The sequence below is a fragment of the Thermobia domestica genome, chromosome 4, assembly GCF_964235325.1.
Source record: "Thermobia domestica chromosome 4, izTheDome1.hap1.1, whole genome shotgun sequence".
Classification (NCBI taxonomy): Eukaryota; Metazoa; Arthropoda; class Insecta; order Zygentoma; family Lepismatidae; genus Thermobia; species Thermobia domestica.
In genome coordinates, this window is record NC_137457.1 from 212,212,700 (window position 1) to 212,226,809 (window position 14,110).

A 14,110-nucleotide genomic window follows, 5' to 3' on the forward strand; every position below is an offset into this window, starting at 1 on the left:
GAAATCATACTAATAATAATATCAATAATAAGAGCAGAATTAGAATAAATAATCGTAATCAAAACTATAATTTCTGGCTATCCCTGACAAAATGAGGCCAAATATGAAAGATAATTTAAAAAAGAAAAGGGAAACAGGGCTGCATTCTAAATTCGTGAAAGGGTAAAAAAATAAATTTATTATTATACATCAACCAATGTTAATTAAAATAGGAGTTAAAAGAGCGACTTCGAAGCAGAGCGAAGAACGGAAATGCTGACATAGAGCAGCCAAGATTGCTGACCACACAGACAACTAACCTGCCACAACATTACAGTCACAGCTGACACCTTATTCACACAACGAAAACCTCTTTCAAATACAATCTAAACCTAAATGAAAAATGAATAAACTAAAGTAACGAAAAAAAAAAAAAAAAACTCCTCCAAACTAAAACTAAAATTGAAATAAACGAATAAACAAAACCAAATCAACCCTCAAGAATCAAGTCCACAAAAAATAACGATAATAAAAATAATAAGATATAGACAGGGCCTAACCAAGAACATTACAGAATGAAAGAACTAACTAAATTCCCTGGTAAATGACACTAGCTAAATCCAAATGAATACAGCAATCCTATATACAGAACAAGCAATCGGACTGAAGACCATATCAAAATCTAGAGTCAAGGGCGGTAGGGAAGGGGTTTCACTAAAGTAAAATTTTAGCAAAAGTTTCGAGGTGGGAGGTAAAATTTTAAACCAAATTGGATGAAAAGTACTACAGCAAACAAAAATTCCAAACAAAAGAATTCAAAAATGACTTCCAAAAGGGTTGATGGGCGGGGGAAATATTTCTACCACTTATAAAGGTGGGACCAAAAATTTCAATGCAGCGAGAGCACCACAGAGATACCAAAAACTCACGGCGCAAACCACCATGACAGTACGGACTAGCCAACAATACTAAATTTGATTAAAATGAAACATAATCATGATTCTAATAATATTGAGTGGTAGCAATGAGAACGTTAAAGGAATGGATGGTAGAGCTAGGATTTGCAACTTAAATTTAGAACAGTCTCACCCTAATATGAAGTTGAAGGCGTAGATTTGTAGATCGAGGCGTCTTGAAGATCTCCATGATGACTTGTCCGACAATCGATCAAGGCATCGAATGCCGGACCGAAGGTACGGTGACAAAAGACCAAGTAACGAAGGTCCCAATGAACAATGACCAAATGACCAAGATCGAGCTTTCTCAAGTGTATTTGTCTCGACTGTCTCTCTGACGTCATGAAGGAAGCAATGGTAATGACACTCACTCGATGACATGCACATTCAATCAAAATCGCCTCCTGAAATCTTGTGTTTTTTGACATACTATTTCTCCCGCACAGTCTGGAATTGTAATCCCCACCTCTTTTTCCCTCTCACTCATTTTCTTTCCTTCTAGGTAAAATATCAAAAAACACTGTCTAATTATTTAAAATTATAAGTCCTTATATCAAATTTCATGTCTCTAACCTTCATAGATTTGGAGATATGGACATCTTAATATAATAATTGCCACGTTTCGTGGGCAAAGAGTAAAGCATCTGTTTTTGAAGAAACTGATGAGACATGATAAATTAACGAAATGACGCCATATCACACCATATCTTCTACAGGTACGAAAGCAATAAAATTCAAACAATAAGAATGTACGACTGAACTGGAAATTGGACCTGGATATCCTGCTTACAGTGTTGAAACAGTAACTACTACGTAACGCAACTTTCCTGACTTACACTCTTGAGTAAGCATTCATCCATTCAGATCTAAGGTTCGGTTTTCGATCCAGTAGTACATTTTTCCTTCTTTGAATTTCTATGAATGGAATTTCTATGAGGGAAATACTTCCGGAACATCCTCCGTTCCTAACACGTAGCTTGGTAGATGGATAGTGGTAAGCTGGATTATGTACAGAGTGTGAATTAGGTTAATAATGCTGGGAAGAGAGGTAAAATGAAGTCCACAGGACAGGGCACAGAGGCGTGAAGGTGCAATAAACCAAAAGAGATAATGATATCCTCTTTCTACCCCCTACACCCCCCAAGGGATACAGAAATATAGTATAAACAAGAAATTTATTAAATAACAACAATAATCAAATTAACTACATATTATTTGAGATGTCCGCATCTAATCTTTCTGAATGTGTTTGAGAATAGGATCGAAAGTAAGAAAAAAGAAAATAGTTAATATGCTGGAATATAAGTTTTTCACTGATCTAACTGTAGCCAGAAACTTAACTTTATCCTCCCAACAATTCATCCAATAATAATCTAATAATTAAATCTTACTAAAGTCTTTTTGCACCTAGTGATACCTTGATACCTAAAAATATTGTGAATGCTAACTAATGTTAAATGCAATATTCAAAAAGGATTAATACTGCTGAAAGAAAATTGAAGGAAAAACCAGACATAGGAATGTCTTGATAATACAAATATAAAGCAAGGATGACCATATGAGCGTGAAATACAATCAACATAAACATAAAATATACTCCTTCACGTTGCATACCGGTTGAAAAGAAAACGCAATTACTAGTATCCCTTGGAGAAATAACCTTGATGGTTACAAGCACGATGAAATCAAACTACATGTATGTAGATATTTGGTTAGTACAATTGGAATGTTTGATTTTACGTCTGGTGGGAAACTATTCCATGTAACTCAACCAATGGACAGTATTCAACCATATTCGTACGTACATGTTCAAAAATAGGCTGAAATGCCTAATCAGTGAGGAGGAAATGTTGAACAGAGTAGAGTGAAATTACATCATTGAGAACACAATTGCGAGTTGAAACTGAGACGTTCTACATATCTAGCAGCGAAAACCATCAACAGTGCATTTGGGCTAGGAGTGGTGAATGAACTCACTATACAGCATTGATTTGTGAAATTTTGAACCAGTGACAAAAGATTGAAAAATGAGCCCCGTTGCCACGTACTAACAACATATTCTGATGAGCTCCTACGGACCATCGGAAAAGTATTTGTGCAATTGCAGACGAGTTAGACATACAGCATATCATTGGTGGCTTCAAGCAACGTATAAGATTTTTTTTTTTTTTTTTTTTTAAAGTGAACTCATAAATGACACCGGCTAAACAAAGATTACCATTCGGAGATATGCACTTCTCTGAGTGTACGGAATAACCGAAGAAGTTTCATATATAGGATTATCATTTGTGATGAAAAATAGATCTGCTCTGATAATCTTAAAAGGTCAGGATAGTGGGTGGATTGTAATTATTGTCCAGGACAGTTTAAAAATCACCCTTCCACCCGTAGAAGGTTTTGCCAAAATTTTTATGATCTATGGTGGAGATAATCCATCATGCCTTCCTCCGTCGAGGGAACCACCACTGTGGTTACTTAGAGGTTTGAATTGTTGAATTCCGTGAATGCACCGAAAATTTGTCCGCAAACATTCAGGAATGTTCAAGAGACATGTTGTTCCTCATGTTGCATGCGCAAATAAACCAAAATGCACTGTTGATGGTTTTCGCTGCTAGATATGTAGAACGTCTCAGTTTCAACTCGTGCAGAAAATTGTGTTCTCCCCCGTAATTGTGTTCTCAATGATGTAATTTCACTCTACTCTGTTCAACATTTCCCTCCTCACTGATTAGGCATTTCAGCATATTTTTTGAACATGTATGTACGAATATTGGTTGAATACCGTCCATTGGTTGAGTTACATGGAATAGTTTCCCACCAGACGTATAATCAAACATTTCAATTGTACTAACCAAATATCTACATACGTGTAGTTTGACTTCATTCTGCTTGTAGTCATCAAGGTATTTCTCTAGCGGATACTAGTACCTGTTTTTTTTTTTTTTTTTTCCAATCGGTATGCAACATGAAGGAGTATATTTTTTGTTTATGTTAGTTGTCTTTTACGCTGATATGTTCATCCTTGCTCAAATGTCGCTCAAAGGACGTTGCAGACTCTTCATGAGTCGAAATATAAAACCCTTAGTCATCCACCAATCTTTTTAACCTCTCTCCCATCGACTACCACTTTTCCAAGCAACTTGATCACTTCTTGACACGTAAGAATTTCCGTGATGATCATGGTGTCTTCAATGAAATATAAGGACTTGTTTGCATCGCAGACTTTTTCGTTACAAAATAAAATCGTTTGCTGAGCGCTGGCAAAAGTATGTGACTGAAGCCGAATACTACTTTGAATTAACCACGTAATGTAGTTTTAGCTTTTTTCTTTCTTTTAAAAGTGACAAATCTCTTGGGCCATTTCAATCGAACCAACCAATGCTTTAGTATTTAGTCTTCTTCTTCTTCTTCTTTTTTTTTTTTAACTAATTCCCTATTTTGTGAAATATTTCCAGAATCTATTCTTGTAAGTGGTCAGAAATATGATCAACTTAGTTACATCGTAAGCAACCTTTTTGTACTAAACGTTGAATTGATATAAAGTAACTAAATGAAATTTTCTGGTGATCACAGTTAAATGATAAAAATATGGAACACTTACTTTTAATTAATATTTTATCAATATCTACGTCGATGCTTTTGAAGACAGTTGGGTGAAGTAACATAGCTTCATCCATTAAAATTTCTTTGGCTGTTTCTTCAAGATTTGTCATTGTCCTGGAAAACATTTTTTTGTTAAAATTTAATTCAGGTAAACATCAACTTAATATTAGCTAACAACTAAATATCAAATTTAACATTTTATTGTTTTTAATGATAAATTATCAGTAACTTTAAAACTTCTGGTCTTTTGACTGTGTGTATAATATTTTGATCATAAACTTAATTCTCAAAGTGTTACTTACAAACAAAACATTAATTTACAAGGTACGGGACGCTAAAGTAACAATGAAGAAACATTGAGAGCTTGCAACACAATTTCATATCAATGATAGGAGAAAAATACTTAATTATAATGAATTATTGACCATCTAGTAAGAATCAAGAATTTCAGTCCGTTTGAAATATTATGTACAAGTTTCTTATAAGTTTTAATTTAGATAAAAATAAATAAATGAAATAAAAAGTATTATTAAATCCAGTGAAAATTCTCAATAAGGGACACTGAGAGGCATCCGTTAAGAGTGATTTTACTGTAGTTGTTTTTCACCTTAGAGAAGAAACAAAATCCTTGCACCGTTAGCCGTTACTCTTTAGCAGATGTAATATAATATCTTCACAAACGTAAGAATTTCTTTTATGTGAGCTTACTTAAGAGATCCACCATCTTAAACTACTTATCACTAACTATATATACTGTAAGTATGTAAAACAACAAACATATTGATTACTAATATCTGAAAACAATTATATAAGATAAATGTATAAAGTATTTTACTAATACACTAATACTTCGAATCCATGTAAATATACATAATAAATGCTTTTCTTTCCTTAAGACCTTTTATTGGTTACCAAAGTGGAATGTGCTTTGAAAATCGTAAATCATCAAGTTCCCATCAGAGCTTAAAGTAAGCCAGTATCAGTTGGGTACTCCTATGTAGGTTAGAAAACGAAACGATATATTAAACTTCTGGCAAAATTTTGTGAAACCCTATCGCGTCTTTATTTGTTATCGTTCTTGTCATTTGAGTGTATGGAATATGTGTCCATTTATCTACGACAGTAGAACGCAATACTTCTAATCACTCTAAAATGTCACTTAAAGGTGTTGGGCAAGAAAATGATATTGTTTGATATATGTGTGTGATTTACTAAGAATGTCAGAGCTCCGTCGTTGTATAGTTCGCGTTACGATCCTTTGGCGCTGAAACCTAAGTTTTTATTCGCGATTGAAGCTCATGTATTTGGGATTTCACGTTAAGCTTAAATCTACATTTCCTTTACCCTCGAGCACAAAAAGGAATGTCAAACTCCAAACTAACTAATTGAAATTATCGAATTACATTCTACTAAACCTCTCATATTAAACACAAAAGTCATTAGTCTAACTCTTTATTACAAATGTTGTTTGTTTCACACTAGCACTTCTGTTAAAGTCATTTTAAGCGATGATCCGTGAAATCTTAATGGAAAAAAGGGTTTATTCGTAATGGATTTTATAAGAAATTTCAATTAATACTTAGGACATAATGTGCTACGTGATAAGTAAAATGAGATCCATATATACCCGGTCATCTGTTTTCATGAAGGGTACTAGTAGTTTCTAATTGTAAATTGAGGACACTATGCAAATTATACGATTGGTTGTGATAAAGATTCACTAGTTATTTAATCTGAGAAACATGTTAAAATCAACATCTGATTTCAGTAAGGACAATATTAAAGCAACTCAATTATTTTAAGTTAAGAATATGATTTTTATATCACAATATTATTCCTCTCCCTAACATAAGACTTTTTGACTTCATACACTACACATTTTTGGTATCAAAGAACTGATAAATGAAAGATACATAATATATTTTATCATTGAACAGTAAGTAACTGGAATTATTTTTTGAGAAGAGAGCATAAGCAATAATCTTTTTTTCTTGTAAGATGATAAAGTTAATGTACAAGGTAATTGTCTCGTAATATTGACGTTCAATAATAACTTGTTCAGACTTAAAGGAAAAAGGGCAGACTTTCTCTTTCCAATAACACTGCAGAGAGATACTTTTATCTATCACATAATCGTTCTATTTCACAATAAAGATTCCATACATTAAGTAAAATAAATTAAAATAAGTATTAAATATGTAAAAAAGTCATAGTACCTTGGAACTTTTCTTCTGTCTAGATGAAGTCTGAAGAAAACAACCAAACTGCCACTTTCAAATCGTTCAATTTCACAATGTTTGAAAGCTGCTTTTAGTTTACTTTTTTGGTATAATGTTTCTAGCTGTAATAGAAAATAACAGATACTATTTTATCTGAGAAGACGTAAGTCATACATAAGATATTCATAATACAGAATAATAATAATAGGTACACAATGTTGAACTTCATAAAGCTCCATGTCTCCGAATATCATACGGATAATAAAGTTGATATACCTGAGATAGGTGGATCAGTTGCTCGCATTGGTAGTACGCACGGGATGCATAGGGTCCTAGTTGTGAAAATGAAATGAAAGAGACCTATCGTAAACCAAGAAATAGGTGAATTGAACAGGATCTCAAAGAGATGGCTAATAATATTTAGAATGAATTCGCCTGGAAGAGGACAGAAACATTTTGCTTTTTGCTTTTGTTTCTGAGACGATGAGCTTAAGAGTTTCTTAAGTTTATTATTATTATTATTATTATTATTATTATTATTATTATTATTATTATTATTATTATTATTATTATTATTATTATTATTATTATTATTATTATTAAAGAGTCTTACACCAGATAAATACTAATTTTGGGTATAAAATTATCTTATAGCTAAACAATAATTACTTCGGTTTTGTGTATGTGATATCCATAATTCTAATTTTCAATCGTTCCCTTCACTCGAGCTTTATGCCCACTTTTCCGTATTCTATTTAGAAATGTTAAAAAAGAAAGAAACTGCTACTCATCCTATCCTTATCCTATGCTTATTCTACTGATTCAGTCACGCTAGATAAACAAGATAGATTATACCTTCCGGAAGAACACCCAGATAAGATAAAAAAATAAGAATCATAGATGATTGACAACTAATTGAAGTGCTATTGTTGAGCTATTGTTTTCATATTTTTAAAATCGAAAATGACATATTTGTAACATATTTTAATGACATAATTAAGCATGATATTAAAGTAATACTTAATAATGATAACTCATTAATTCCTGAGGGCTCCTTTGAGTGTAAAGAGTTAGCGTTATCGTTTTTGCTGCGGAATACCCGGGTTCAATTCCCGGTGAGAGTTTACGTGGTCTGGATTAAGTCGTGAATATGCTATGTCTCACATAGCGTTGGTACTGAAGAGAAACATTTAAGTTTTAAACAATCTAAATCCAACTTATTTAAGTGATTCTCTCTTATTTCATAATAAGAGATAATCGCAGTTTGGCAATAACTTGAGATAATTACTTTTTCTTTCTCAGTTAAGACTCTTCTTGATTTGCAAGCACTAGATTAATAAACTAACTACTATGTTGTTACGAACCACAAAAGAAGAAACACAAGGATTTAAGATTTGTATACTGTGAAGTCTCAAGAAGTATTTATTAGTAAAAATATGATCATGTCTTCTGTTATTTCCTATCAGGGTCGTAAATAAGGGTCCCGCAGACTCCACATTTTGGGGAGGGGGAAAATCGTGAAGTGGGACGCAGAGAGAAGTCTCATACCACGCTGCCTGCGGGGCGGTTCCCAAGCCTTTAATTACGCTACAGTTTCCTATATAATTAATTCTTATATATCCAACCAATTACAACCACTTTCCTTTGCTATGTCTTGACAAAACTAACAACTGTCAGCAAAAAATTGACGTTTAACATAAAAAAATGATATAATAAGGAACAGGTTAGCAAACTGAGTACTATTTGAATTTATTTACCATATTGGATCTTCATCCTTGCCAGTGTTTATATTTCAAATATCAAACTTAGAATCATAGAAGTACACAATCATTGGACAAGAATGAAGAATTGTGATACATGCCCTTTTATATTTCTGTTTTTATCTTGATATAGTAATACTTGTTATATAGATCCTCACTCAAATCTAGTCACTTCTTTAACTTGGTACCTGGGAATATTGTAGATACAGCAATGTACTGATCAGGGACGTACGCAGGGGATGGGTCCTGGGGGTCCGGACCCTCCCCGAAATTTCTACTTTTGTGTAAATTTAGCCTAATTTTAGGTTCAATTTTAGAAATTTTAATATAAAATACCCTCACATTGAGTTTGGACTCCTCCCGAAATAAATTCCTTCGTGCGCTACTGGTACTGATGTTATAACGTAATTTGGTCAGCTGTACCGTACAACGTCTTTTTTAATGGTAGCAACTCAAATAGGTTACATTGTGTTTCCTTCTGTGATCATTAATTATGCATTAGTGAGCAAATCTTATGATGGACATGTAGGGAATGTACAAATAAATATTACAAAGTATAATGAAATAAAACTATTTTCGATGTAAGTTTCAAATATTTGTCATCTACTCAATACCATTCATAACATTCATAACTTTGGAGTGTACTTACGTTTGTTCAGTGAACTGATATTAATAGAGTATATAGAGTACTTTATTAAATTACTGAAATTACGTATAATCCAACGTTCATATGGATTTTCGCAGCTGATCACCATAACAGTATAACCATTGATAATCCTTACTGCAGTATACTTTAGAAGTACGTTCAATAATATTTAACGTAAAGTTACGTCATTTTGTTGAAGTTTTAGTTATGTATATGTTGTATACCATCGTATCAGATTGTATAGTTCTTCACTACATATATTTTAATTGTATTTTAGCACTCAGTTGTGACTTCGATTATTTATAACTTTCATTTTACGAAATTGAAGACAGGTTTTATACGTGATAGGGTAATTGCAGATATATTTTTTTAACTTAGTAGTGCAAGATAAAGTATATTTCAGTGAGATACTTAAACATCATAAAATTACACTGTGTAATCCAGATGTAGTTGCCCAATCCTAAACAGAAACATTTAAAAAATATATAAATAAAATAAAAGATATAAAAAAGATTATCGAAGTAAATAATATGATCTACTGGAATTATCATGTACATTTGAGAATTTTCATTCGAGCTCTTTTCTAAACCATCACTTTTTCGGGAAATAGTAAGAAGATTACGACAAAATCAAGGGGAGAGAGAGAAAGAGGGCATAAATAGCATTATTTTGAGAAGATAAAATTGAAAATTGTTTAAGGTAAAAATCAGTGGTGACTTCTTCAAACTTACTTCAGTTCATTTTTTTAAAAAGAGTTTGGTTTACCAAACTCATACATATATATATATGTATGCTATATATGTATGTATATATGAGTGTGTGTGTGTCCGGTATACAAAAATCTCAAGAACTAACTACTTAATGGATCAAAATCAATTTTAACCAGTTTGTAAAGGGTCAAAAGTTCATAATCAAGCTCGTTGAGGTGATTTTCAAACCTGAAGCGGTAAAAACCTATTATAATGGTAATAAATAGCAAGGGGTAGTTTTCTGCAATCAATTAAGCGTCTCAAGCGTCATCTCAACCCCCAACTTTCTACTAAAATCAGAAGTCATCACGTTGGAATATAACAGGGCACAAAGTGCTCATTAATTGGCACTGTCCGTTGTTGGAAAAAGAGGAATTTGTGTGTACAGATATTACGGGATATGATATAAGATTTAAGTGTTAGATTGATGATATAGATTAAGTTAGTTTTACGAAGATTATTGGAATACTAGGAAAAAGATTAATACGAAACAGATTTTCATTAAGAGTAAGATATTAAGATACAGATGATTATATATGATTTAATGAGAATATGAACGAATACCAGTTCAGAATAAAGGAATGTTAATGTATATGTGGTTTACAGTGATTTAAGTATTTCGAGGTCACACTTAGAGTATTACATATGGAGATATAAGTGTGCAGGCTTAAAGTAATTTTGAATTAATTGATTTTTGGATCTAACACGCAGAAATCCCACCACAACTTTCGATTTGAATTGGTTAACAAGTGCAAAAGCGATATGACAAAGAAAGAAGTGTTTCATTTACAGTTTATTTATTTATTTATTTATTTATTTTGGGAATCAAATTAGCATTCTAAGAAAATATACCATATACTCTCTTAAACTTCTATTCAAACCGGAAGTGGCACCACTTCTGGTTTTAACGTTGGTTGCTGTAGAGTAAAAACTATAATAGATAGCGAGAAGCGGATTTTGAAATTGATTTTGCGTTGTAAGAATAGGTACCATATTCTGTCTTAACCCTCTATGCAAAGTGGAAGGGGCAGAAATCAACCACTTCCGGTTTTAAAGTTGATCATTATAGAGTGAAAACGATAATAGATAGCGCGAGAAGCTGTTTTCTGCAATCAATTAAGCATGCAAAGAATATGTTCTATTCGCACTCTAGTATCTACCTAGGTATACTGAAACTGCAAGTAATAGAAATCTACCATTTCCGGTGTCAACATTAATTGACAATAAATATCCCGCCATATAAAGCAAACTTCTTTACGTGCTGTACACGTGCTTCTTGTTATTTATTCTTTTAGCTTTTCTTCTTATAAATTTTCTTATAAGACACTAATGCTCCGAAGAAAATTTGAAAGAAATTTTTGCAGAAGCATACTGATTCAAATAAGATTTCTTGTTTTGACAGGTCCTGTGCGTTACCGCCATTAATCAAATGCAGAATTAAACATCCGTCACTTGTAGTTAAATCTTGAAATTCTGTATAACCATAGTACTTTTTTCTTTTCCTCAAGAGATGGAATATCTATGTGCTATCAATGAATACAATTATCCAGTCCTTCACATGACCTTCGAAACTTTATTAGATGACTTGTAATGAGGACATTTTTCTTTCCCAAAACAAGAATTTGATGATTAGTCTGTCATATTCCAGTGATAAAAAAGACATACTGTAGCGGATTAAAATGGGCGTTGTTAATATAACCACTGTTATTTGGTAAGGCCATGGTTCACGACTGATTTTAAAAGCTAATAAATCTTTTAACAAAAATCTTTTGTTTCTGCATAGGAAAAAGGAAGAGTTTAGTCTCAAAAGTCTGAGGTATGTTATCATGCAGCTTACCATCTATATAGTCGATTACAAGTTATATTCTATTATTATTATTATTATTATTATTATTATTATTATTATTATTATTATTATTATTATTATTATTATTATTATTATTATACAAAATGCTTTAAAAGCAGTAGTATAATTTTAATAATAAAAACACGAAGTAAGTTTTATGTATGCGAGTTAAATCTCTAAATTTTGAAAGTTCCTTTAGACACTACATTACAAAAAACTGATTGATATAATTTTCCTTCAATTTATCCATATGTTTATCAATGTTATGCTCAACCAAGTGATCTGTTTTTCAACGAAAACACTATTTCTTCTCAGAGAGGTGTACAATAAGGTGATCCCCTGGGCCCAGCACTTTTCGCTATAACCATTCACTCTTTAGTTAAATCACTGGATACCGAATTAAACATTTGGTACTTAGACGATGGAACAATCGGTGGTGAACCCGAGATAGTTCTTCCATCTTTAATAGAAATAAATAAGAAGGCATCACTTCTTGGCTTGCGTCTTAACTTTTCTAAATGCGAGGTGGGTTGTCTTGGAACAGATGAAACCGCATTCGACGAAATCTTTAGAAGATTTAATGAGGCTGCACCAGGCATACGCCCTCTAACAATCCAGAATGCTTGTCTTCTAGGTGCTGCTCTCACGTCGGAAGCACTCACTAACGTGCTATTGAATAAAATATCTACTTTAGAATTGTTCTTGTCTCGACTTCCCTTAATTTCAGCCCATTTAGCCTTTTTCCTTTTACGAGCATCTTTATCAATCCCTCGCTTAACCTATTTTTTTTAACGATGCTTTCCATCTTGGCATGAGAGTTCTTTGCTGGAAAAATATGATACTGTCCTGAAAACTGGCCTTGAATCAAATCTGAACTGCTCCTTAAATGACAACTCTTGGACACAAGCATGTTTACCTGTTGGTTTGGGCGGTCTTGGTATTCGATGAGCTGTAGATATGGCGATTCCTACATTCTTAGCGTCATACCACGGATCTCTGCGTTTAATCGAAGCTCTCCTTCCACAGGGTTATTGTTTGGACCCAGATGGTTCAGTTCAAGAAGGCTCTAATAAGTGGGCAAACTTAGCAGATACAATCCTTCCGGAGATTATCAAAAAGTGTTATCAGTCATCTTGGTGTACACCAATTGCATGTCAATTACATAATCATTTGTTACAATCTGTTGTTGTTCCGGAAGATAAAGCCAGGCTTCTTGCTGCCTCGTCTCCCGAAGCGGGTGCATGGTTGATGGCGATACCTTCTCCGCCTTTAGGTCTTCATTTGTCAAATGAAAGCTTTCGAATTGCTGCAGCCTTACGTTTAGGCTTAACAGTTTGTGAGCCTCATCGCTGTCCAGCTTGTGGGGATGAGGTTAACCAACGTGGCCTGCATGGCCTTTCATGCACGAAGAGCGCTGGTAGATTCGCCCGACATTCCTCTGTAAATGATATAATACTACGAGCCCTCAACATAGCTGGATTTCCTTCAATACGGGAACATTCTGGTTGCTGTCGTTCGGATGGAAAGCGACCGGATGGGATGACACTGGTTCCATGGATGAGAGGTAAATGTTTATTGTGGGACTTCACATGCGCTGACACATACGCTCATTCAAGTCTCCCTCTGTCAGTAATGAACGCTGGAGCTGTTGCTAATCGCAGAGAAGCTGAAAAGCAAAGAAAATACAACAACCTTCTCGAAAAGTTTGTTTTCACTCCAATCGCTATTGAAACCAGTGGTGTTTGGGGTGCAAGAAGTCTGAATTCATTAGGGAGGTAGGAAGACGCATTTCTTGTGTTTCCGGCGAAGTTCGCTCCACATCTTATATAATACAGCGCATATCCGTTTCTATCCAACGTGGTAACGTCTCGTCGGTCCTTGACACTTTACCACCTGGCAAGGAACTGCATGAGGTGTTTATACTCTGAGAAGAATTGTTTTATAAATCTGTGGTATGTTCTGATTCGCTGAGTGTGCTCATGAAGTTACAACATACCTATTGGGATAAATCAATGACATGGATACTCTTAAATATAAAACATCTATACATAAATATGTCTAAGAATAATTATCAGATCTATTTTGCATTTATAAAGGCACATGTAAATATTGAAGAAAATAGCAACATAATCGACAATCTGGCAAAGCAATCATGTTTAACAGGAAATCCTACAAATATCAAAATTGCGCCATGTAACCTTTTTCGCAAAGTCAAAGAATTTCACGATAAAGAATTAGGGAAATGGTATGATGTTGAAAAAACCCTACCAGGAAAATTTTACTGGTCTATATCGTCATCATCACAAGAACAACTCAAGAAACACATAAAATCATGGACTCGGCAAGAAATAA

At 33.5% G+C, this 14,110-nt stretch overlaps 1 protein-coding gene and 1 long non-coding RNA gene across 3 annotated transcripts in view; one reads left to right on the forward strand and one right to left on the reverse strand.

Moving 5' to 3' along the window:
• LOC145683854 (uncharacterized) overlaps positions 1–14,110 on the forward strand; it is a 405,847-nt gene that overhangs the window by 372,714 nt on the left and 19,023 nt on the right. The window lies entirely within an intron of this gene.
• LOC145683852 (uncharacterized) overlaps positions 1–14,110 on the reverse strand; it is a 534,245-nt gene that overhangs the window by 52,936 nt on the left and 467,199 nt on the right. For both annotated transcript variants that reach the window (XM_081755458.1, XM_081755457.1), the window contains exons 5-6: positions 6,755–6,879; positions 4,537–4,652 (exon numbers count right to left, since the gene is read on the reverse strand). In XM_081755458.1, coding sequence (XP_081611584.1) covers positions 4,537–4,652; positions 6,755–6,879 — 241 coding nt within the window. The remainder of the gene's footprint in view (positions 1–4,536; positions 4,653–6,754; positions 6,880–14,110) is intronic.